This window comes from Hyaena hyaena, unplaced genomic scaffold (assembly GCF_003009895.1).
Source record: "Hyaena hyaena isolate Hyena2069 unplaced genomic scaffold, ASM300989v1 scaffold_539, whole genome shotgun sequence".
NCBI classification, from domain to species: Eukaryota; Metazoa; Chordata; class Mammalia; order Carnivora; family Hyaenidae; genus Hyaena; species Hyaena hyaena.
Window position 1 is genome coordinate 394,074 of NW_024081169.1, and position 26,674 is coordinate 420,747.

The 26,674-nt window shown below is 40.0% G+C and overlaps 1 protein-coding gene and 1 long non-coding RNA gene across 3 annotated transcripts in view; one reads left to right on the forward strand and one right to left on the reverse strand.

The window, feature by feature from the left end:
- Window positions 1-18,117, reverse strand: part of WARS2 (tryptophanyl tRNA synthetase 2, mitochondrial) — a 112,266-nt gene extending 94,149 nt beyond the window's left edge. The window contains exon 1 of the mRNA XM_039255674.1: window positions 18,024-18,117. Within this exon, the coding sequence (XP_039111605.1) occupies window positions 18,024-18,113 (90 nt within the window). The 5' untranslated portion in view covers window positions 18,114-18,117. The remainder of the gene's footprint in view (window positions 1-18,023) is intronic.
- Window positions 18,038-26,674, forward strand: part of LOC120247653 — a 35,558-nt gene continuing 26,921 nt past the window's right edge. The window contains exon 1 of one of the 2 annotated variants that reach the window (XR_005532375.1): window positions 18,038-18,269. This is a non-coding gene — a long non-coding RNA (uncharacterized LOC120247653). Of the gene's footprint in view, window positions 18,270-18,312; window positions 18,489-26,674 lie in introns of those variants that run through there. The other variant, XR_005532374.1, reaches the window with a different exon arrangement.

Sequence of the window (26,674 nt, forward strand, 5' to 3'; positions counted from 1 at the left end):
CAGAATAAAAAGGAAAAAAAAAAAAAACCCAGCCTCAATTGGCTCCAGTTGGTGTGAATAATGAGATGTGGTTGTCAGATTCCTGGAAAGCCGCCAGCATGGTCATTAACCAGCCGATACCAGGCCCACTTATAAAGAGGGTAAGGAATACAATGTTAAATGAGGTCAATTTTAAGGAGACTTTAAGTTTAGCATTTGGGTGTGGGATGAAACAATCTATGAATTAAAAGCTCCTGCTGCATGAAGTGCCCTCCCAAAGAAAGGAAATAGACCGAGATGAGATGGAGTTTTCCTCAGTTTTGGAAATCGGGCTTTGCCCAATTAAAATCTGGTCCTTTTTTGAAGTCTGTGATGGAAGAATCCTCGCTTTGACAAGCTGGCAGTAACCCTTGTGATCTATTTTACTGGGATATATATTGTCACTGCAAAAATAAAACATTCTACAAAACTGGAGAGCAGGCCCTGCCTATGATCATTAGACAGACTGGACCAAGTGCCTCAAGCCTTTGATGCCCCTGACATATTATTTTCTGGATGGTGTCCAGCAACCCAATGCAGAATAGCTTTTTCTCTACTGTATCCAGATGGCAAATGGAAGAGATCAAATTCAACAGTTTCAGAGCGAACCTTAATGGATGTGAAAGGCTGGATTCTCTACTAGCTGTTCAGAGATCTACAAAACGAAAAAAAGGGAGGGGGCCTTTGAACAAAGAGACAAATAATTGGCTTCCCCCCCCTTCAAAACTAAACCATGGATGTGGTAATCTGGTTCAAATCCATCTTCTGGTTGAAAAGGACAGCCAAATATCTAATCAGTTCTAATCATTGACATTATCATGACACTTTCTGTGAAGTTCAGATGACTGTTGTTCTTAATCTTCTGGACGTCTTTTTTTTTTTTTCTTACACCCTTCAAGCAAATATTTTCAATCTTGCTCTATTTCCTCCAAAACCTTAATAAAAAATATATATTCCTAAATGTTTAAGCAGCATCTTACAGTAAGATTTTATACCCCTACAAAGGCTGGATTTCAGAATTGGCTAGCATGGGCCTTACCATATTAGTTTCTATATACACACACATCAGAAGTTCACTTATAAAGCTATTTATACAGAAAGGAATAAGGTATGAAGGTCTACCTTACTCTCTAGACAAAAAGACTTACGTGTTAGAGTACCACAAATACTTCATTATAAAACAATTTCACACAAAAATCCTATGGCGTAGATCATAAGATCAGCTTTGTAACTGGGTAACAGTAGAGAAAGGCGATGAGGAGGAAGAAGGCTCAATATTTGAAAGAAGGGAAGTTTACCTTCTGCGATTAAAGTGGCAGCTCTTAACCACGGTTTATGGACTTCTGAACTTGCACACAAAGTTTTGAGAGTTTATGTACATATTTTTCTAGGTAGAAGGTCCACATTTAATCAAAGGAAATAGTGACCTCCCCCTATCCAAACCAAAAAGTATAAGAACTCTGAGGACAAGACTTAATAGAAACAAGATGAGGTACATTAACATATCTAAAGAAAGAATACACCCCCTGGAGGGTAGAAGCTTAGAAAAGCAACTCAGTTGGGAAAACCTTGGACATATGTTTTCAAGAGCTGTCCAAGGGAAACGGTGCCCTGAAACAGGCCAAGAATATGTTGCCCGAGGAGCAAGTATGTCCCATGATGGAGATGAAGCTTTGGGTTATTATGACTTGATTACACAAGCCAATAAGGTGATCTAATGAACTCCCCTAGTTCTGATTCCCTACCCGTCAAGCTACCTTACTTAATAATCTGGCTTTCCAGTTAAATTTGCCTGCAAGTAGAGACTCTGGTAATCAGTCAAGAAAAGTAGCTGGTACTGTGTCATTCTAAATTCATATATGATATATGGTATGCACATGGGTGTGTGCATGCACTTGAGTGTGTGTGCATGCACATTCAGGTGGCTTGGTCTATGAAACATCTTCCCCATTTGGCTTCTAGGATGTCACCTTTTTTCTACTTTTCCTTCTACCCATCTGGTTACTAATATCTTGGCTGGTTATTCTCATCCTCCTCATCTCTTAATGTTGAAATGCTCATAGGCTCAGTACCTGGATCTCTTCTCTTCCTACAAACACCGCCTAGATGATTACACCCAGTCTCATAGCTTGAAGTACAGTCTATACCAAAAACTCACAGATTTATAGCTCTATCTAGATCTCACCCTTGAGCTTGGGTCTCATAAATCTAACTGCTTGCCTGACATCTCCACTTAGATGTTCCCTGGGCATCTAAACTCCACATGTCTAAAACTCAACCCTTCATCTGCTCACTCCCCCACCACCCCCAAGACTTGTTCTTCTTACAGTCTTTAAGAGGCAAATTCATTCTTCCAGGTGCTCTGGCCAAACGCCTTGGTTTCAATCTTGACTCTTTTCTTTCTTTCACCCTACATCTAATCAGAAAATCTTATTGGCATTACCTCCTTTAAAATAAATATCCAGGATCAGACCACTTCTCATGAAGCCATTTTTACCACTCATTTTACATCATCATCTCTTGCATGGATCTTGTGCTAGCCTCTTCGCTGGTCTCCTTGCTTGTATCCTTGCTCCTCCGATTTCTATTTTTAACATGACAAAGAGTAAGCTTAAAAACCTTCATATCAGTCCTCTAAACAAAGCCTTCCAATGGCTCTCCAACTCAACCCATGTAAAAGACAAAGTCTTTACAATTGCTTTGAGCTTCTATACAATGGAATCCCCCATGTCCACCTTTCTATTAGTCTCCTGACTTCATGTCCTACTGCCATATTGGGCAGCATAATTAAACTCAAGACTAGAACCCTTGCCCCTTCCCCTTTCTAGCTATGTGCATTTTGTTTGCTCCTGTGACAAGTTACTTAACATCTATTTTACTGTCCTCACCTGTCAGCACCAGGATTGGGTTTATATAGGGTTGTTACGAGAATTAAAAGACTTACTAATGTTGGCAAAGTATTTAGAGAAGTATCCAACACATGGTAAGTAAGTACCGTGTAATACTTGTTAAACAAAGGAAATGCTCACTCTTCTTCAGCCATGTTAGCCTCCTTGCTGGTCTTCAAACATGCTAGATTGGCCTTTTCCATTCTTGTTTCCTCCACCTGGCAGGTTCTTCCCCCCACACATCCACTTTATACATATTCTCACCATCTTCAGGTCCTTCCTCAAAGGACACCTTTTTGGAACCCTTCCCTGACTACCTAATCTCAAATTGCAGTTATCATCTCCTGTCCCTGATTTATTTTTTCCATAGCACTTATGATCATAGAACATATTACATATTTTAATTACTCCTTTATTATTTGTTTTTGCCTCTGAAATGTAAGATTTTTGTCTTATGTTTTTCAATGGTCTATTTCCAACACCTAGCACATAATAGTATTCAATATTTGTTGAATACATCAATACAAATAAAATATTCTTGACCTGGGATGTGTGGGTGGCTCAGTCCGTTAAGCATCAGACTTTAGCTCAGGTCATGATCTTGCAGTCCATGAGTTTGAGTCCCACGTTGGGCTCTGTGCTGACATCTCGGAGCCTGGAGCCTGCTTCAGATTCTGTGTCTCCCTCTCTCTCTCTGCCCCTCCCTCACTCATGCTCTGTCTCTCTCTTTCTCTCTCTCTCTCTCTCTCTCAAAAATAAATATTTTTAAAAAATTCATAACTTTATTACTCCCATGAATACTCCCATGAATTAGAGATGAGGACATATTTCACCAGGTGACAAATACAAATAATATTCCACTAAACAGATTTTTAATAGTTCAGGAAACATTGGGTATAAATGGGTCAAAATGTCTTATATGGCTACAAAAATTGGAGATAAATTATTTACACTAGTCAGCCCTTTGTTGTTATGTTCCACCTCTTGAATACTAATACTCTCTTAAATCAATTAAAGGCTTAGGAAGCTGGCTCTCTTTCTTCCCTTATTTCCATTATCCAAGAGACTTCAAGGATCAGGTACACTACCCATGCAATACAGTAGCATTCAATACATTCCTTTAGTCTCTCTAACTTCAACCACCTATTCCCATGGCCAGCCACTGGACCTTGTCATCACCCATGATCCCTCCATTTCTGAAATCATAAATGTCAATATTCCACTCAGTCCAAAACCTTCCACCTGTCAACCCTTTCATGCTTTTATTTCTACTATATTTGTTCCCCAAGCTCATTTAGGAATCAAGGCCTCTGATTTTTCCATTTTTTTTCTTGGTGTGGAAGTCCCTATCTATTCCCTCCTCTCCCCTACCCAGCCTGGCCCCAAGGTCAATCCTTTGGACTGCTCTCATTTGCAACCCCAAATCCCCTTGCTATTATATCTTAACAGCCACATAAAAATGCCAATCCTGGATCAAGGCTAGAGAGCTCTTTCTTCATTTATACACCTTGGTGGCTATGCACTTTTGGTGAAAACTCTCAAAACAATGCAGAATCTACCTATAAATCTAATTTATGGTTTCTCATCTCATTTAGGCTCTCAACTCTCAACACTGCTAACTGAATCCTTTTTTTAAACTTACATAGCCTTTACAGTGTGCCTGGTACTGTGCTAGATATGTCTAAATATTAACCACTTAATCCTCACAATAGTCCTTGGAGGTAGATATTATTATTGTCTCTGTTCTACAGATGAAGAGTTACGGCACAGAAAGGTTAAGTGACTTGACCAGCACATAATGCTAGTTAGGGATTTAACTGGTTGAGCTTACTAGCTCTGAATCGTGGCAGTTTGGCCACAGAGTTCAAGTTTTTAACTTTTAATCTATTTTACAGATGAGAAAATGAGATAGAGAGGTTCAGCAATTTGCCCATGGACATCTAGTTATCAAGTGGGAGAACTTGGATTGAACCTGGTCAGACTGTAGAACCCATACAATAAACCACTATCCAATATCTTCTTCAGGACATAAGCCCCTTGAGAGAATTATACCCAACAGGTGTTAGAGTTCCTGGATTATTTTGGAGTTCCCATTCCCAGCCAACTAATCTAGATACACAGCCATCTTTCCCCCTAGGGTTAATCTCTCCTAGTGTTTAGTCATTTGCTCTGGATTACATTTCTTCTGTTTCTTTCCATCTCTTTCCTGTATCTTCAACCTCTCCATCTTTACAGACTCCTATCATGGTACTCAAGTCTCTTCTATCCTAAAAGATCCTACCATCAAAAACTGCTTGGTCAGAGCATTTTTTATAGCTCTCTTCCCCATCTCTGACACTTCTCACTCAGGCTCTTCAAAACACCAGTCCTCACTTCCTCACTCTTGTCTCACAGTAATTAATCTTCCACACCAATAACTCTTCTAAAGCTGTTGTTGTTAATATCTTTAGTGACATAGCAACCACACAAGCCAATGGATAATTTTTAGTCTTTATCATGCCATACCACCACCGTGCTCTTCACGGTCTTTGAAATTCTCTACACCTTTGAAATCCCCGGGTCCACACTCACACTCCAGTGAGTCTTCTCCCATTCCTGTTGCTTTTTTCAGATTCAACTCTTGGCTTCCTCCTAGAGTTTGAGCCTCTGTAGGGTTAAAAAACTCATGATTTTAAAAATTATTTTTCCCACTTTACATGCTTTTCTTGATGATCTCGCTAAAGAAGAAGACACAAATCTAAGTGCCATTCAACTGGTAGTAGTCATAGCTTTGTTACTCCTTTTGAAGATCCACTCCTTTCTGTCCCCATCCCTTCTAACATGTGGTCCAAATGGAAGCTGGATGGCCCTATCTCTAACCATAAAGGTGGGCATTTCACTTTCAAGAAGACAGGTATCATGGAAGTCTGACCCCCAAAGTCTGCCATTTACACAGAAAAATAAGACTAGAGCATAAGCTGGACCCCTAGTTGAGTCATAGACATGTTAATATATTCCCAATCAAAATTAAGGACACATGGTCTGCTAAAGAATTCCCGTTCCATTTCAGAATGTAAAAAACAATGTGAGAGATGTAATGTGGATGCTGAAACATTGGAATGTGCAAGACATTTTAAAGATTTAGGGGCATAACTGGTCCCTGACTTAACAAGATATCTGGCCACTGTAGTCACAGACTTATCTGGAAGATGGTGCAATCCAACCCCTTTTACAGACATGACATTCTGTGACTATGCTGGGTTGATTTAAGGTTTTATTGAATATCTAAATGATAAATTGGCAACAAATATAACAATAAAACTTTGCTTTCTCAACTACTAAAATGCCACTCCGCTGGCCACTCTGAAAAGAAGAAAATATAATTTCTTTGTACTACAGACTTAAATTCTGCTCAGATAATGCTACTCTTACTATAAAGCAAAGAAAATATAAAATAGCATTAATTTGGAAGCTTACAAATGGCCTCACTGTCTACAGTGTTAACAGCGCAGTAGGACATAAGGCTGTGTATCTATGTAGAGCATAGCAAGACCTATAGAGCAAAGGTTCTAGGCATAGTGTGGCAGGTTGCTTCAAAGGGACTTAAGATAGACAATTAAGAAAACATGCAATTGCTGATATGATAAATGAGCTTCTTATTTCTTTCATGAGTTGGAGAAAGCATACTCTTGATTTCTAACAGTAAAACACACACACACACACACACACACAGCATAGATAATATAGCACATTTGTTGAAGCAGACAGTCTTCTAAGGTAAAATCATACTCCAAATAAAATCTTCTCATCTTAATCCTGAGTATGTCTATACTTTCCTACAGACAGAAGTAACAAACTTTCATATGATATGCAAAAGTAGCAATCTGCAGGGTAATTAGCTATGCCTGTGAAAAATAAATTGAGAGCTAGAGTGAGAATAAAATCAGTTAGAGCAACAAGTTGGAAATTACAGTCTTCTTGGAAAATCTTTGAAATACAATTGGTATTACCTTTCAATCACTTATAAATATCTGGATATTTAGGACAACAATAAGATCATTGATTAACTGCAGCAAACACTGAACATCTTCTGAAATTAAATACATAAAAATATACACAAAAGCATATGGCTTAAATTCGACAATATACTAAATGCCAATGGTATGCACTTTCTCTTCTCTTACCTCCTTGGCTTTATTTTTCACCGAATTCATTCACTTAAAAACTTACTGAGCTCTTTCTGCTACAGGAATTATCATGCCAAGGATTTAAGTAATAACTCATTTTCTCACACGTATAGTTATTGTAGCCAAGTCTCAACAGGAAGAATTGTTCCCTCCCAGCTTTTATGACTGGAGGTGGCCTCCATGAATGGTAAAATCTGCCTGCTGAGTGGCAGCCTAAGGCTGCACCTGTGGAATCCTGGTATTAATATAAGCCATATCTTGCTGAAGTGTTCATAAAAAGTCTAAATAAAAAAAGAGCATGCTCTCCATCTTTCCTAAAGCAAATGCCTATAAACAGAGACAGAATATAAGGAAGGATGTGTTAATTTCTATAAGGAAGGTACAAAGTCCTACAAAACTTGAAAATGGGAGCAAAGTTCCCATTTCCAGCTTCAGAGCAAAGTTTTCTGGAACGAGTATATAATTTCTATTGTTGTTATTGTTGTAGTAAATTCCAGTTAGCTAACATACAGTATAATACTAGTTTCAGGTATATAAAATAGTGATTCACCACTTCCTTATAACACCCAGTGCTCATCATAGCAACAGCACTCCTTAATCCCATTCACCTAATTTAACCATTTCCCCACCAGCCTCTCCTCGGTAACCATCAGTTGGTTCTCTATAGTTTAGTCTGTTTCTTGGTTTGCCTCTCTTTTTTTTCCCTTGTGCTCATTTGTTTTTTTTTTTTAATGTTTTATTTATTTCTAGGAGAGAGAGAGAGAGAGAGAGAGGCTCATTTGTTTTCTTAAATGCCACATATAAGTGAAATCATATATGTGTCTTTCTCTGACTGACTTATTTTGCTTAGCATTATACTCTCTAGCTCCATCCATGTCATTGCAAATGGCAAGATTTCATTCTTTTTTATGGCCAAGTAATATTCCATTAGTAAATATACACCACATCTTGTTTATCCATTCTTCAGCTGATGGACACTCAAGCTGTTTCCATAGTTTGACCATTGTAGATAATGCTGCTATAAGCATTAGGGTGTACGTATCCCTCTGAATTCAGATTTTTGTATTCTTTGGGTAAACACCTAGTAGTTAAATTGCTGAATTTAAATTTTTGAGGAACCTCCATACTGTTTCCCACACTGGTTGCACCAATTCCCATTCCTACCAACAGTGTAAGAGGGTACCCTTTTCTTTATATCTTTGCCAACACCTGTTGTTTCTTGTATTGTTTATTTTAGTCACTCTGACAGGTGAGATGACATCTTACTGATTTGTATTTCCCTGATCATGAGTGATGTTGACCATCTTTTCATGTGTTTATTGGCCATCTCTATGTCTTCTTTGGAGAAATGTCTGCTCAGGTCTTCTGCCCATTTTTTTTTTTTTTTTTTTGAGAGAGATTGAGAGAGAGCAAACGAGCACGAGCACGAGCACAGTGGAGGAAGGGCAGAGAGGGAGAAAGATAGAATCTTAAGCAGGCTCCACACCCAGCTTGGAGCCTGACATCGGGCTTGATCTCTCAACCATGAGATCATGACTGGAGCAGAAATCAAGAGTCAGACACTTAAAAAAAAAATGGGCAGAAAGGGTGCTGGGTGGCTCAACTGGTTAACTGTATTATTTGTTTTCTGGATGTTTTGTTTGGTAAGTTCTTTATAGATTTCAGATACGAACCTTTATCAGTTACATCATTTGCAAATATCTTCTCCCATTCCAAAGGCTGCCTTTTAGTTTAGTTGATTGGTTCCTTTGCTGTGCACAAGATTTTTATTTTGATTTAGTCCCAATAGTTTATTTTTGCTTTTGTTTCCCTTGCTTCAGGAGACATATCCAGAAAAAAAAATTGCTACAGCTGATGTCAAAGAGTTTACTGCCTGTGTTCTCCTCTAAGATTTTATGGTTTCAGGTCTCACATTTAGATCTTCAATCCATTTTGAATTTATTTTTGTGTATGGTGTAAGAAAGTGGTTCAGTTTTCCCAACACCATCTATTAAAGAGACTGTCTTTTTCCCACTGGATATTCTTTACTGCTTTGTTGAAGATTAATTGACCGTATAGTTGTGGGTACATTTCTGGGCTTTCTATTCTATTCCATTGATCTTTCTGTCTGTTTTGGGGCCAGTACCATACTGCTTTGATCACTATAGCTTTGTACTATAACCCAAAGTCTGGAATTGTGTGTTTTTGTTTCATTTTTAAAGAATGGTGGAATACAGACAAATAAGAATGGGAAGAAAGGCCTTTCCAAGAAGAGACAATGGCATTAACAAAGAAGTAAAAGGGAAAAGCTCTGAACAAACTTGGAAATTCTATGAACCCTAAGGCAAAGGATGCAAACAAGACAGCAAAGGCCTAGACTAGGGATCTACACTAGAGAAAGTCTTGAACGTGAAGCTCTAAGGAGTTAAACTTCACGAGACGCCCTAAAGGTTGCTGAGCAAGGGAAAATGAAAAAGTAGAGTGCTGCTTTAAGGAAATTAATGTGGTCAGACTAATTTTTTTGGGGTGGGGGGAGGATGGAAGGCCAAGAAAGTATGGTGATGGGGGAATCAAAGGATTATATATATAATCTTGATTTTATATATACACAAATATATATATATATATATATAATCTCAAATCCACATAACTTCCTTCAAGGCATTATTATGAATACCTTACAGATGAGAAAACTAAGGTTCAGTAAGGTCAAATAACTTGCCTGGCATCACAAACTTAGTACAACCAGGCTTAATTGATCCTAAGAGTCATATACCTTCTGCTTTACCACACTTCCTCTTAGGAAGGGCCAGTAAATCTTAAAATGACAAGCATAATGTTCATGTGACTGCTTATTCTCTAGACACTTGCTTTCCTAGGCTACAGAGTTTCACAGCTTGATGCCATAGGGGTGGCTGAAAAGTTGTCAGCCATTAGAGAAGCCAAAGTTGCCTACCTGCAGGAAGGATCTTCCTTCACAACCAAGATGGCCGGGTAACTAGTATCCACGGAGGGGCAACCTGGCTCTCTCCCCAGAAGAGAGAGCCACAGGCGCACAGGCGCCACAGTCTTGTTCTTAACATCTCCCTTGGGACTCCACCTTAGTCCTGCACACTTAGCCCCAGCTCAAGAGACCTCTTCTCTCTTCCAGCAAATTTATTAACTGGCTGCTTAGCTCATTTTCCCCAAGAGAGGACAGGACTCTAAATCAGGGATTTGAGTAGACAGCTTCATATCCCTTTTCCATTACATTCTCCTGCTTCCCAAAGGGGGCCCAAGGTAACATAGCGGGTAAAGTGTGGAGCTGAATGAACATAAAGTAGAATAGCCCGTGCAGTCTCTGTTCATGGGGAGTATAAGGAAAAAGTCATGAGGAGCCCTTTGTTAGGTGTATAAAATAAATTCTGTTCAACTTTGCTCACTTTAAAGCCTCAACAGCATCCTAATTAATGCACTAATTGGAAATAATTCACTTTAATTCAATTAGTGAATTAGAGAATCTTTTAAGAGCTCCTTGGAATAAGAACCCTTTGGAATAAAATTCTTCCTTATCATTTGCAGAAATGGCCCACACCACTAATTATTTTTATCTCTCCCACCTTCCCACTTTGCACCTCTGCTACTTTTGAAAAAGTACTCTCTCCATAAATCCCAACAGATTCTAGATAGTGGCCCCTTGGTCATCCATCAGCTTCAGCACTCACCACCTCCCCTCTGCCTGCAGGGCTGTGCACAGGTTGACCTTTTAGCTATAGACTGTGTATAAAGAGAACTTCCTACATGCACCTTGGGACTCATGTGTTTAAAGCCCTTATTTTACACAGGGTAATCCTAGTGGCGGTAGCCAAATAGAGACGTGGAGATAAATTTACAAGACAGCTTTGCTCCTTCTTCATAATTCATCGAGCCAAACAAGAGTGTGGGAACAGTGACAACAAAGGGTGATTTATAATTTCTACTCTGCATATCACCTTGGGAAGACACATAGAAGTGGCTTTCATGGAACAGATTTAAAAGTTGCAAGGCAGTTATCAGCATATTATCACTGGTAATTTGTTTTAGAATTTAGTACCATTTTATTAGTGTACAGAGTTTGGAATCAGACCACCAGGGTTTATATCTTGGCTCTAACACTTGAGCTATGTGAACTTGGGTGAGTTATTTAACTTCTTACTATTTTCATATATAAAATGAGGCTTATGTTAGCACAAACCTCATTGGGTTGTGAAGATTTAATAAGCTAATGCATGTCAAATCATGCTTGGTACATAGTAAGCATCCAATAAATGTAGGCTAGTACTACCTCCTCCATCCTCACCATGTTTATAATAACTAAAATTATCACAGTCCTATCAGACCAGGGTTCCAAAAGAATATAAATACTAAACTGAGTTTAATACAAATATGAAAATAACATCCAGTGAACTAAAACTTTAAAGGGGCGCCTGGGTGGCTCAGTTGGTTAAGCATCTGACTTCGGCTCAGGTCATGATCTCACAGTTCATGGGTTCAAACCCCGTGTTGGGGTCTATGCTGACAACTCAGAGCCTATGTCTCCCCCTCTCTCTGCCCCATGCCTGCTCATGCTCTCTCTGTCTCAAAAATAAACATTAAAAAATATTTTTCAAAAAAGAATACTGATACTCACTTATTTAGATTCATCACCTTTATAAAACCAGCAAAAAAAAAAAAAGGAAGACACAATGAAAATTTAATCAGTGAGTAAAAATTTTAGATGATTAAACAGTAAAACTTGGTATGCTGTACTCAAGATTAAATGAGAACATGTGAAGCATTATGGAAACAACAAAGTGCTATATTACAAGAGGATATTATCATCAGTGAAAATTATAAATTCCATTTGAAATGTTTTACAAGGTGAGACTGGTTATTTTATGCCTTCAAATACCTTGATGAATAATCTGCAACCACTGTCCTGAAGACCTGGGACATGAAGCAGTGTAACCAAGGTCATTCATTTGGGACTCTCACAGTGAAGCTGCCTGGCACTGCAATGAGTCACAGCCAGAACACCAGGACAGGGAGGCGACCCGCACACCGGCTGGTGTCCTGGCCCAGAGGGCAAGGGATTGAGAAGCAGAAGTTGTGAGGATCTCCATGGGTTAGAAATCAGCTGGCTTAATTCTGCTGCTCAGGAGACAAGGGGCAGTCAAAGGCCAACCAGAAGTAGGTTCAACAGATGCAGGGATGACTGTGTGCCATGAAAAAAGAAAGCTGTAGATGAATTTTGATAAATGGTCAGAGGCCCAATGGAACTTGGATGTCAGGGCCCTGTGAAGGCCTTGATAAGACCTTGATTCATTCAGTTAAGCACAGAAGTTAAGAAAAGGTGTTATGACTCCAACTAGGAATAAAAGAAGAGTATTGTTAAGAAATGATATATAGAGAAAACAGTACAGGCTCCAGCAGAGTTAAATTCAGTCAAGCTGGAGTAAATGTAGCACCTCTGTGCCTATAAATTATCTCTTTGCATCTAGCGTCTCACACTGGCAGAGCAGTTCCACCCTAAATGAGTAAATTGCCCCTGTGGAAATTCAAGAAGAAGCCTTAGGCCTCCTGTTGCAGTCTCTAGAAGAGAAATTCCTGAACCCTGAGTGGTAGTGGAGGAGCGGAATCAAGAGCAGAACTGGTTAAGTGTTTTTTATGAGGAGGCAAGGGGCCAGGTGGATTACAATAGTGACTGAGAGGGAATCCATAGAACCTTCTTTGTTGCACAAAGATCAGCACATTATACAGAACTCAGCTGTGTTTAGAAAGAAAGGAAGGGAAGAGAGAAGGACAACTGACTGCTATTATTTTAAGTTCTTGTATAACTTATGATAAATAGGGGGCTGGCTCAGTTGGAAGAACATTCAACTCTTGACCTCAGGGTCATGAGTTCGAAACCCACACCAGGTGTAGAGATTACTTAAATAAAACTTAAAAAAATAATAATAATAGGGGCGCCTGGGTGGCTCAGTCAGCTAAGCATCTGACTTCGGCTCAGGTCATGATCTCACAATCTGTGGGTTCAAGCCCCGCATCAGGCTCTGTGCTGACAGCTCAGAGCCAGGAGCCTGTTTCAGATTCTGTGTCTCCCTCTCTCTCTGACCCTCCCTAGCTCACTCTCTGTCTCTCAAAAATGAATAAACGTTAAAAAATTAATTTAAAAAATCCTTAGCATTTACTTATTGTTCCTCCTCTATATTTTCATCAGTTACAATCAGTGGTTTTCATTATCTACCCCGATGTATTTTTAAAAATTATTATTTCTAATAAGCTACATTAGTTCACAAGGAAAACCAATCTGAAGAGGATTTTAAGCGAAGGGAGTCATAAGCCGACTGAACTTTAAAAGGAGCTTTAGAGTGTGGGTCCCCGTAAAACCACTGAAGAAAAGCACAGAGAGATGAAGAAGCCAGATCAAACCAGCCCAGTTACTGTCTTGCAAAAATAATGGCTATAGCAGCTCCGGGTAGCTCTGCAGGCTGACTAGCTCTTCTTGCAAGTTGGATGGACAAGACGTGGCAGAGAAAAGCTAAGGGAAGTCACTGGGAACCCCACCACATTTGAATGTCATTAAGATCCCAGGAACCTGCAATAACAAATATTAATGGGAAAATACGGAACGAAATCCCAACAGTAAATTCTACCATCCTAATTCCACAGTTAAGTAGTGCTGTGATATTAGGCAAGTTACTTAACTAAAGTCTGTTTCCTCACGATTTAAAATAAGGTTTAAAGCTTAAAACAAGGTTTAAAATACCTGCCTTAAAGCCTTGTTATGAACAGTATCTCTTCTGTGGTATTCTTGCCAAAATCCACAACCCAATCATGAGAAAAAATCAGACAAAACCCAAATTCAGAGACATTCTAGCAAATAACTGACCGATTCTCTTCAAAGGGGCCAAGGTCACAAAAGACTGAGGAAGTGCCATAAATTGGAGGAGACGCAAAAACTAAATGCTACATGGGATCCTGGATTTGATCCCAGACCAGTAAGAGGCTCGTGGAAAAATGGGTGAAATCTGAAATAGGTCTTCAGCTACTATTGTACCAAATTAATTGTTTGGCTTTAAATCACTGGGTCATGATCATGTAAAAGGAAGCCTGGAGAAGGATGTAGTAAGTACTATGATTGCAACTTGGTAAATCTGAAATTATTATAAAATGAAAGAATTAAAAAGAAAAGAGCAATTTAAAAAGCCTAGTCGTGAGAACTAAATACAAGATCACTAATTTAATACACTGCCTTCTTTTTTTTTTCTTTTTTTCTTCATTCAATGGCTAAACTTAGTGGCCATGGCCATGAACAGTAGGAACATTATGTTAATACTGGCCAAGCCCAGGTTTGGACGGCTAACAATGAAGCGTGTTGTTCAACTGCAACAAAATGTGGACATTTTACACTGAATGATTACAAATATTCTTGCAAGAGCCTACTGACCATCAATATTTCACTCTTGGTACAACACAATCGTTACTCAGTGCTTCAGGAAGTGTGGATTCTGTTTGGTCAATGGTGACAGGCTTACATTTACCTAATGCCATCAGCGTTTAAAAGTAGCATGTCAAATCTTCATTCCTCTGACTGGGACTACTCTCATCTTGTCAAACTTCAACAGTTTTTTTGTGAGGTAACACCTGGGAAAATAAACCGCTTTCACATAAATTGTAGACAGCTCACAATGCGCATAGCTTGAAACACTGTAACTCCTGGTTTCTATGGTTTAGTTTAAACTTGAGTCTACCTCTAGCCTTGAGGGGCAAAAATCTGCCTCTGAGATAACTAAAGGTTCCCAATGTCAACCTTATCATTCAAGATTTTGCTTTTCTTAAAGAAAACATTAAAACAACCTAGGAATTACAATACTTTATCAGTCATAGTTTCCAACAAAGAGCTGCTATGCCCCCGTCCCTGCCCCCAACTTCTGCCTCTCACCTCAGGGAATAACTGTGTAACCAAACTAATAGCAAGCAACTTGGCTATTTCTTAGATTTCTTAGAATCATCCATATGATAAAAATACATTTTCCATAGACTATACTATTGCAAAATAATTTCTGTTTCCTACAAAGGCTATGAGATATCATAAAAACGTCTAATCCATCTGGTTTAAGAATCCTATTCTTCCTTCACATATTTCTGCATCTGTTCACAAAAATCTCTTGGACTTCAAAGGAAGCTTTTCAAGAGAAAAAGAAGGTACATACAGGAAAAGTGGCCATAAATTTCTAATAGTCCTTTTCTAAGGCCATTTTAATAATAGCACTGTGGGACAGGTATCTCTTTAGGTTTTTAGAGATCTAAAATATCACAGATGATATTAACGACTATGCATTTATATGGAGATTTATGCCATAACACTTTATTATGGGTCTAAAAGTGATATATCTTCAATTTATAACATGTGAAACATACAGAAAGCTTAAAGAAGAAAACTTCAGTCACTTTTAACCCACTATTTAGGAAGACTGAAGCAAAACAAAAAAAGTTAAACTGGTTGTTTCCTTCCAGTCTTTTCTGTGTGTGTGTGTGTGTGTGTGTGTGTGTGTATTTATTTAAATACTTATTAACAAACAATATTATAATTACAGTATGAATATAGTTTTGTAACTTTTCTCAATTGGTCTTTTAAGCCATCATATTTAATGACTTAAACTTACAGGTAGGTTTATACTTTAAAAGAAGTGCTCTCACTTATACATTTAATTCTTATTAAATGTAATTAATAAGATCATAAAGTAATAAGAGTACTCAAATTAAAGGTTTGTGAACATTAATCTGTTCTAGAAGTTCTACATTTTAAAACTATCTAGATTAGCAGTTGATTAACTTTAACATAACCATATTCACTAATTCCATTGAAACAATAACAGAAGTTTAAGATATTCTTTTTGGGGGGGTCCTGGGTGTCTCATTCAGCTAAGCATCTGACTTCCTATCAGGTCATGATCTCATGGCAGGTGAGTTCAAGCCCTGCAACAGCTCCCTGCTGATAGCAGAGAGCCTGCTTCAGATCCTCGGCCCCCCTCTCTCTGCCCCTCCCCTGTTCACACCCTCTCTCTCAAAAATAGATAAAAAACATTTTTATTAAAAAAAATGTTTTTGTGGGGCGCCTGGGTGGCTTAGTCGGTTAAGCATCCGACTTTCGCTTAGGTCATGATCTCGCGGTTCGTGGGTTCGAGCCCCGCATCGGGCTCTGTGCAGACTGCCAGCTCAGAGCCTGGAGCCTATTTCAGAGTCTGTATCTCCCTCTCTCTCTGACCCTCCCCTGATCACGCTGTCTCTCTCTCTCTCTCTCTCTCTCTCTCCTAGAAATAAATAAAAATATTTTTTAAAAAGTTTTTGTAAATTTAGCAGCAGAAGGAGAGGGAGACACAGAATCCGAGCCCAACATGGGGCTCAAACCCATAAACCATGAGATCATGACTTGCGCCAAAGTCAGATGCTTAACCGACTGAGCCACTCAGGTGCCCCTAGAGTAAAAACAATTTTTTAAAAAGAAAGAAAATTTTCCTTTAGAATATATAACAATTTAGTGCCCTAAAATTGCCTGTGCAATCATTAGTGGGCTCTAGCTTGCTTTCATTTTCTCTTTGATTTTCTATTTCTCATGACATCCTCCCTTCTTTGGTTTGAAATGAGAGGAAATTTAGGTCTAAGGCTTAGTTACTTTGGTACCATAGGTCTTAATATGCTATTAGCTATAAAATAGTAATCAGCCTATTCTGGTTCTGTAAAATCAAACTCTCAAACTTCAAAGAGAGGGGTATCTAATGGATTTGCCTAATTTTGAATCAATTCTTACCTAACATTGCTGCCTGAAATTTAAAATAACATTTCAGTAGCTGTTTTGCTGACAAGAGTTCTCTGGTATAACCTTTATCCTTAAAAGGATCTTATGAGGCCCATATCAATGAAGAAAATTTAACTATAGAACATTAAATAATCTTTGGGATGACTACTCAAATCTTGGTTTCCATGATTAATCTAATTGCTTTACTTTGGCTTCATAATTATGGAGCCATAGATTTTCCAAAGCTTGAAGGAACATTAATAGGCCAATCGGTCCAACCCTTCCTCCACCCATTTTGCTAAAGAAAATAAATCCAGCGAGATTTTACTTGTCATGTCACACAGCTAGCAGGTCCCCTGACCTTTGATTTTCTAATTTCAAGACTAGTAATTTCCAAAATACCAGTTACCACACAAAATCCACTCCTATGCATTATGACAATGAATACACAGGATGCCAAAAAATCATCTAATCACAGACTCTCAAGTTTCTCCCTACTTTCCCATGGATACGTCCCACGAGATGTACAGCAAAGTGCCTAACACCGAGAGATTGCACTTGGAAAACTTGCTGTAATTCCTTCACAGAGCCCGCTAGATACAGGTCTACTTTGGGGGGATGAGGAAGAACCAGAGAGGAAGCCGCACCGACACCTGACACTGAAGTGCCGCACTGCCAGAAGGAGGACGTGAAGTAGCTGCTCGATTTAAAAATATCGCCCAATTCCTCACAAGACCTCCTCTCTAATTTCTGCGCTGGCCCCTCGGCTTGCTGCTAGGGAAAGGAGGTTTAAACAGAAATAAAAAGGAGGTGAATCGAAAGGAGGGGACCTTGAGAAGGCGAGCAGACGGGGAAAGGACACGCGCTGTCTGAGGACTTCACACAGGACTCAGCTTCCCGCGTTGCCCCGCAACAGCGTCGGGACCACGTTCTACGGAGGCCCAGTGGGCGGGCAGAAGCGCGCTCCTCCCACCAAGGCGCCTGACGTCATCGCACAGCCTTGCAACGTCGCCACGTTCAGAGTAGGAGGGCAGTCTTAGGCGAGTCGACCTTAGGAGAGAAACGCCTTGGTGCTCTCCAGTTGGAACAGGAAGAGAGGCGAATGGAGAGAGGGAAGACGAGGAGGACCTAGCGGGATGGGGAAGTGGCGGGAGAAAGGGCAGCTTTGGTTACCTGGGGAGCATGAGCAGCGTCGGGTCCTTTATGAAGTGCCCGGATGAAGCTCCAGGACCCACGCGCCTTCCGTATTGAGTGCATCGCCATCTTGAGAGGGGCGGAGCCGTCTTGGCGTGTGTGACGTCTGCTCAAAGAGCCAATCCCAGAGTCGCGGCTGCTTTGCTTGCTGCGCGTGCGTGCACGTACCCGGGCGTGCAGTGCTGCGGCCGGTTTCGGGATGGCTGTCAGGTCTTTGCAGAGCAGGTGGGGACTGGGACTGGGTGGGGCTTAGCGTTAGTGTGTCCGATAGAGACCTAGTCTCTTTGTAGACTTCATGGTGGAAGAATTTCCTACCTGGATAGTAGTAGCATCGTTTTAGACTGCAAAAAAGTCCATACGTTGCCTTAGGGGTCCTAGCCATCCAGAGGCATCTTTTAAGAAGTTTCTCTCGGAATGGGGCCTTTCCAATCCTGTTAGAGCGCAGTAAGTGGTCCTTTGAGACTTAATTAATTAATTAATGCTTCATTAATTCATTCCGTCTACAAACGTTTGTTAACCTTACCAACTGCTAGGTACTGAAGGTACAAAGACACCTATCTTATGCGACCTAATGGGTAACAGGTAAATAAACGATGCACTGTTGTGTTATAGAAGGAAACACTCAAGATTGGGGAAGAGGGGTGGTTAAGATTTTGGTGCCTAAGCCTGGTCCAGGGAAGGCTTCCGAAGGTGTTACTGGTAGAAGAAATTGCGTTTGAGTTAAATTATGAGAAGAATTAACACAGTATTCCTGCTAATGCGCTCATAAAGCTCCCAGATAGAAAAGAACCTATCAGTATAAACATAACAGGATGAGACTTGTCAGAGTTCTTTTATGTGTTTTCTTGTGTTTATCCATTGAACAAACACTGAAAATTACCACGTTTCCATAGGGAGAGGTACAAGATGAATAAGGATGCCCGTACTCTTTTTTTCTCCCCCCCCCCCCAAAGTTTTTTAAATGTTTTATTTATTTCTGAGAGAGAGACAGCGTGAGTGGGGCAGGGTCAGAGAGAGAGGGAGTCACAGGATCTGAAACAGGCTCCAGGCTGTGAGCTAGCTGTCAGCACAGAGCCTGACCTGGGGCTCAAACCCATGAACGGTGAGATCATGACCTGCGCGGAAGTCGGCTGCCCAACCAAATGAGCCACCCAGGCACCCCGAGATGCCTGTACTCTTAAAGCAGCTGAAATCTTAACAGGTTAAGAAAATGTGTGAATTAAAACCGTACATTAAAATCTGTTAATAGTGGTACAAAGTACTGGTGACATCCAGGCATAATTGGAGTAATGTCGAAATAAGCAGAGAAGAAATTGGAGGGATTAAGGGGGGAAAAAATCCTAAGGAAATCAAGTCTTATTCTTGTACAAATCAGTTGAAGTTTGCTTTTGTCTCTTAAATTTGAGGTGTGTGCAGTAGTTCCAAATGTGATGACTATTAAATAGGTCTGGGGCTCAGGAGAGAGGTCCAAACTGCAAAATAAATAGTGGTTGAAAGCAAGGAAGTCTGAGACCACCAGGTAGAGTCCGTGGAATAGAAGTGGTCAGATGATGGAAATTCAAAGGGGTAGTCAAAACAATTAAAACCCCCAAAATGTGGTATTACCGAACCCCAGGAAAGACTTTGCCAGTGGAAGTAATGATTGATCATTATAAAGGTACATAGTAGTGGGGGTCACCTGAGTGGCACAGTTAAGTGTTCAACTCTTGACTTCAACCTCAGGTCATGATCTCGCCGTTCATGAGTTCAAGCCCGGTATCCGACTCTCTACAGTCAACAGAATCCACTTTGGATCCTCTGTCCCCCTCTCTCTTTGCCCATCCCCCTCTCTTTTTGCCCCTCCCCCGCTCTTTCTCTCTCTCACTCTCTTTCCCTTTCTTAAAAATAAGTAAACGTTAAAAAAAAATAAACATGCAGTTTTAGAAATGCCTAAATGTTTTGTACTTATATGTACAGCAAAGCATTAAAATACAGTTTTTTTACAGATGTTATTAATTAGATTAAATGAGCCTAGGAATTAGTAAAATTGGACTGCTGACATCCTCACCCATCCAGATTATAAGACAAAGCCTGGGAATAAGATGATGGTTACAGCAGAAAGCTGTCAAAGGTCTGTCCACTTTATCTCCACATCTCCACTTTATTTTTTATCTACAAAAAATCACATGACTGATAGTATTTCCTTGGGAGATATTTCCAAGGCATACTGGCATTGAAGAAAGTATATGGGAACACAATGTAACAACTTCAATATCTGTATTTTTTATGTTAATTTATTTTGAGAGAGAGGACATGCAAGTGGGGGGGGGCACTCATTTTTTAAACAAGTTATTTTCAAACTTAGAAGTAATTGTTCCCCACCACAGAGGTGACCCAGTGACTTTTGAGTGTCACTCAGCCAACCAGGTTGCCCCTTGGACAGGGACGGGTCTGTGTTTTGTATTTCTTACATCTCCCCCGAGCATCTAGTATACTACCTTGCACAGAGAAGGCACATCTTTTATATCTAAATTTTATTTTGACAAAAGTATGTAACTAATTGCAGAGGTTGGTATGTTTTCAACAGCCAGGAGGGACAGCCGATAGCAGAAAAGACACTAGACTTATTTAAAGCAAGTTAGTTTCATCTGTTGTACTTTTTTTTTTTTTTTTTTTACAATGGATTCTGAAACCTTTGGCGTTTTGAAAGGTTCATGAAAAAGCTCGCCATTGTCTAAGCCCCCTACCTTCCACCCTTCTAGGAAGTGCAATGTATTCAGCATATTTTAAATGTTCATCCTGAATCTCGAGGAAAAGGTATGTTATTCAGCATATCTTTTAATGAACAATTGTATAATACACTTTTGAATGTGTCTATACAAAGTGATTAACATTTTATTTTTTTTATTTTATAGTTTATTGTCAAGTTGGTTTCCATATAATACCCAGTGAGTGATTAACATTTTAAAAGTTTGTATAATGCGGGGTTAGTGTGGTTACATGAGAAGGTCATTTCATGGAATATTTCATCGTCCAACAGTGTTGTTTAAATGAAGCATCACTGCATTTATTGGCAGTATTTCACACTGCCATCATTGGGTAAGCCAAACTTAACTTTAGTAAAATGAGATATAAATGTACTTACAGCAGACCTCAAATATAGTTAAAATTAAAAACTTGCGTAGTCCTTTGCTATTGGCATACACTATGTCTACAGGTGTCCACGCATACAGTTTTGAATACTTGTTTAAAATTTGATTTCTCATCAACACTTTTATAGTACGTCCTGGTAACTTTGCTCTTTCCTTAACATTCCCTGCAAATCCCATCTTGCTTGAAACAATAGATTAAAACCAGACTGGCAGTTGGGGAAGGCTTTCTATTGCAACCATGTGTGCCAGAAGAAAGGATTAGGTTTCCTTGTCCAAGAACATCAAGGGGAACCTCCACCTCTCCAGACACACCTTTATTCCTCAGTAATGGAGACTTTATATCTAGTTAGATTTAAATGGGATAAGGAAAGCGTTTAAGTCCACTTTTAGCTCTAGTAGTATAATCAGCCCTCAAGTCTCAAAGTATCCAATTTTGTCTCTCTAATTTAATTCTAAGTGTCAGGTTGGTATTAGATGCTGATCAAGGTAGTGGAGAGTTGCCCTACACATTTATTCACTTAAAGAAGAATTCTGCAGACTGCAAAGACTATAGATGCCATCTATGTTCAAAACTAATGTAAAGCACAATCCATTCACCTCTAACCTTTCCTTTATATTGAATCTGTTTTCCAAATATAGAGGAAGAGATTCCATAGTGAAGGTAAATCTTTCTCTTCATAATTTGGGGTATAGCCATGCTACCTTAGGCTGGACTCATTCTGAGGATCTTAAGCAAAGTGAGACAGGGTCTACCTTTGAATGAGATCACTTTTGAGTGTTCTTAAAGTATGCAGGAAACCATAATAATGACAGGGAGATCATTTCTCCCCCCCTCCCACCTTTGGCTTAATTATCGAGTTCTAGCCCTCATTTCATAGTGGTGAAAGTCGGCCAAAGATACTAAGTACCTTGACAAAAATCACACAACCAGTGACAGCGGGATAAGTGCTCTAAGTTCATTGATGCCACTATAAAGCTGAAGTAGCTAAGGCTAGGGCCAACCCAAGGACAAGGTTTCACCTAACAGCATGGATTTGTATCGTGCTTTCCAAGTCAGAGCAACTCGATGACTAATTTTTAAAGGGTTGATGCACTCATGTCTCCTCCCCTAACGTTAAAGATGCTGTTTCTCCTAGTAGTTTTTCGGGTAGGTGTCCATTATACCATCTTCTTTGTATGAGGATAATAATCAGAAGTCCTATCTGGTCTTTGGGAAAGAAACTTAGGGGGTTTAAGGGAGGCATTACTATCACTTTTTTCCTCCAGAAGATGCCATCTAGCAAAATTAAGGGAGAGACACACTGACGTGAATAGCAAAATGGGATTTTTCTCAGAGCACCTTTTCCTTAAAATGAAGGGCCAAGACCAAAACTTTTTCTAGATTCAGCTTCTTACCTTAAGGACTCTGCTACTCCACAACAATGAAAACATTTGGCGGGGGGTGGAAGAAGGTGGGAAGGGTGGAGAGAATCAGAGTAGACAAAAGTGAATAATTTGCATGGGTTGATCTTCAGACAATGACTCCATTGCTTATAGAGTCCTTAGTGTGGGATCCCAGATAGAGGATTAGTTATATGTGGATGGTGCAGACCTGGGGGTTCCTGCTCATATTTAATATTTCCTCTCTATACTTATTTTAAATAGCTGTTTCAACATCAGAGTACAAGGATTCACAGAAGACGGAGAATTTCCCCCTTGACTGTGGGTCCAGAATGGGGAAAATAATTTTCTAGAAATGTAAGAGAACTTTCAATACTCTCTATTCCTATTGTTCACCCTCACTCTTAGGAGATGTTCTTTGGAAGAGATGGAGCTTAGAAACTTGCAAATTAAGGGCACCTTGGTGGCTCAGTTGGTTAAGCGTCTGACTTCGGCTCAGGCCATGATCTCATGGTTCGTGGGTTCGAGCCCTGCATCAGGCTCTGTGCTGACAGCTAGCTCAGAGCCTGGAGCCTGCTTCAGATTCTGTGTCTCCCCCTCTCTCTGACCCTCCCCTGCTCATGCTGTCTCTCTCTCTCTCTCTCTTTCTTTCTCTTTCTTTCTCTCTCTCAGAAATAAATAAAACATTAAAAAAAGAAATTAGCAAATTAAAGTTTTGAAAGAGTATTTTACTTTGTTGTCTGTCTTTGCATGCCATATCTGTTCCAGATGGTAGGGCCCGGAAGACAAGTTCTACATGTTATCTGCACTCTTTCTAATTCTAAAGCACCACCCTTTGCTCCCAGCTACTTCATAATGGGCTTCCCACTTCTAAGTTTATGTTTTACAACAAGAACTAGGTCTGAACAAAGCTTCTTGGAGTGTCTTTTAGATAGGCTCCTTTCTATTTTGTCTATGTAATCAAACTCCATTAGATGCCTTCCCATATTCTATCTCTGTAGTGTAATGCTAGGAACTATTGAAAGTGAGACAGGATGCTTAGATTTTGATCTTTCTAAAAACAACATGAGAAGATCTCTCTGAAAGAAGGGGAAGTGTTAACCTCACTGCCTCAGTGAAATTCCATCTTAACCAGTTAAAAAACCTGACGTTTGGAGTCAGGTGTAATTGTCTTCACTTTTTGTCCTTAATAAGTAGAAGTGAGCATGATCTTGGAGAAATTCTGGATGCTAGCCCCATTACTGATCTCAGTGAACCATTTAGCTTTCATGTGCCTCTTTTTTCAATATCTGTAAAATATGCTACAAAGAAAGTGAAAATGCTAATTCAAAAAGATAATATGCACCCATGTGTTTATTGCAGCATTATTTACAGTAGCCAAGATATAGAAACAATCTAAGTGTCCCCTGATGGGTGAATGGATAAAGATCTCTCTCTCTCTCTCTCTCTCTCTCTCTCTCACACACACACACACACACACACACACACACACACACAGGAATATTATGCAGCTATAAAAAAGGATGAGACCGGGGCGCCTGGGTGGCTCAGTCGGTTAAGCGTCCGACTTTAGCTCAGGTCATGATCTCACGGTTCATGGGTTCAAGCCCCGCGTTGGGCTCTGTGCTGACAGCTAGTTCAGAGCCTGGAGCCTGCTTCAGATTCTGTGTCTCCCTCTCTCTCTGACCCTCCCCTGCTCATGCTGTCTCTATCTCTCTCTCAAAAATAAATAAAATATTTAAAAAAAAAAAAAGGATGAGACCATGCCATCTGAGAGAACATGGGTGGGTATTATGCTAAGTGAAATAAGTCAGACTGAGAAAAATATGATTTCTCCCATGTGGAATTTTAAAAAACAAATGAATAAACAAAAGCAGAATCAGACCTATAAATACAGAGTACAAAACAAACTGATGGTTACCGGGGGGGGAAAGGGTAAAAGGATGGTCAAAATGGGTGAAGGGGCGTGGGAGATACAGGCTTCCAGTTGTATATGAATAAGTCAAGGAAATAAAAGGCACAGCATAGGGAATACAGTCCATATTATAATAACGTAGCATGCTGACAGATGGTAGTTACGCTGAGGTGAGCACAGAGAGGTTAAGTATCATATAGAGAAGTTGAATCACTATGTTGTACACCTGAAATTAATGTAACATTGTGTGTCAAGTATACTAAAAAAAATAATAAAAAAGGGGGGTATGGGGGAGGGCCGTGGGAGCTAGACAACATACATTGTAACTCTTGTGATTTTAGGAACTAGTTTCTGTTTTGTCCCAAATTAGATTCATTTAGAGATACAGAAGTAGGTATTACAGTCAGGATCCACACTTCAGAGCACATCTCCTGACCCCATGCCCATGGCAGATACTGACATACAGATGTTGAGAATGGGCTGCAAAATTTCCCCAAGACCGCTCTAGGCAGCTACTCTCAACCAAATAAAATGGGCCCTACTCATTCTGTCATGGCAGGGTTAGGTCTATGAAAGACAGGGAATATGCAACTTTTTCTCACCCAGCTGTGAGCAGGAAATGGCTTTCCACACATCTTTTCAAAGTGTAAGTAAGAAGAGTATCTTGACCCATTTTCATTCTAACTACTTTAGGTGGCAATCCACTTAGTTCCCAACTGTATTGCTTTTGTTATTTCTCAGAAATATACTCATTATTTTGTAATGGGCAATCAGTGATTTATGTAACAGCTGCTAACCCAAGAGTCCTAGGAGAGGATTATCCAGCAGGCGTTGTAATCTTAGGAGAGAAAGGTAGCCAGTGTCCACCCACACCTTGGTAGGTGTGGGGAATGAGGTGGGGGGGGGGGGAACCCTGCCTCACTGTCCCCATCCTCTGATCTGATCTTTGGGTTCCTACCATTTGCTGAACCTCCGGATGAAGTAACATGATTTATCTGGTCCATAAAAGTCAGTTCTTCTTCCCCCACCCCAGCTTCCTGTTTCCCAGAACAGCTGCCAAATGGGGACAGTGGATCTCAAAGTTCAAATGGAAATATTTGGACTGTGTATGTAAATGGACAGTAATCCATTTACAGACTAGATATACACTCTGAAGCAATGGTAAAAATCTAAATCTTATTAGGTTAACTTTCTAACCAGGGATTACATTTGAGGGCAAGACCACATTTTCATCTCTGACATAGCAGAGTACTTGGGACATCAGAGGAGGGCTCAATAAATATTGACAGATTGATTAAATGAACAAATGAACACATGTGGGGAAGAAGAGGGAGGTGTGCAGTGGGACATTTTAAAGATAGTGCAGGGAATTGGAGGGAAAAATTTTAAGTCTAAAATAAGCCCTGGAAGCACTTTTAAAATCTCTGATATATGCCTGCTTTCTTGTGGTTTGCTCTTTCCACCAAAAAGCAGAATGCATAAAATATTCTGATTAGTTGAGGGTTATTACTTAGGCTCCAACTAATGTTTTATATATAAATCTAAATTACTGCTTTTCCTCCATTCTGCTGCTCTTTCTGTTTGGCCAAATCCCTGTGGGAATGAGGAACATTCCTGTGGTGGGTAAAATAATTTCTATGGAAATTATTCAAAGTGCAATTTCTGTAAACACTATTGTGAAGATATGATTTATTTCTGGATTCAGTTCTTGTGCTTGCCTCATCTCCCTGTTTATCATCAAGCTCTCTGTTTGCCAGCATCTCTTCTTAAGGATCTGTCCATACCAGTTTTGTGTCTAAGAAGGTCAGCTTCCATCAGCAGGGTCGAAGCCTTGGGAGGCAAGAGGGAAGAGCTTGTATTCCACTAGGGTGCCCTGAAAAGAACACTGGATTTTATGCCCAGTTCTGACTCTGCTGTAACTAGCAAAGTGGCATGGGAAAGTCTCTAGCCCCTCAGCCTGGTTTTTACCTCGAAAAAATGGGAGTGGTTGAACCAGTTGATTCTCAAGGTTCCTCTGGCCCTTAACTATATAAGTTTATATAGGGGCAAGTGGGTGAGGGGCAGAGAGAGGGGACACAGAATCAGAAACAGACTCCAGGCTCTGAGTTGTCAGCACAGAGCCCGATGTGGGACTTGAACCCATGCACCGTGAGAACATGACCTGAGCTGAAGTCGGATGTTTAACCGACTGAGCCACCCAGGCG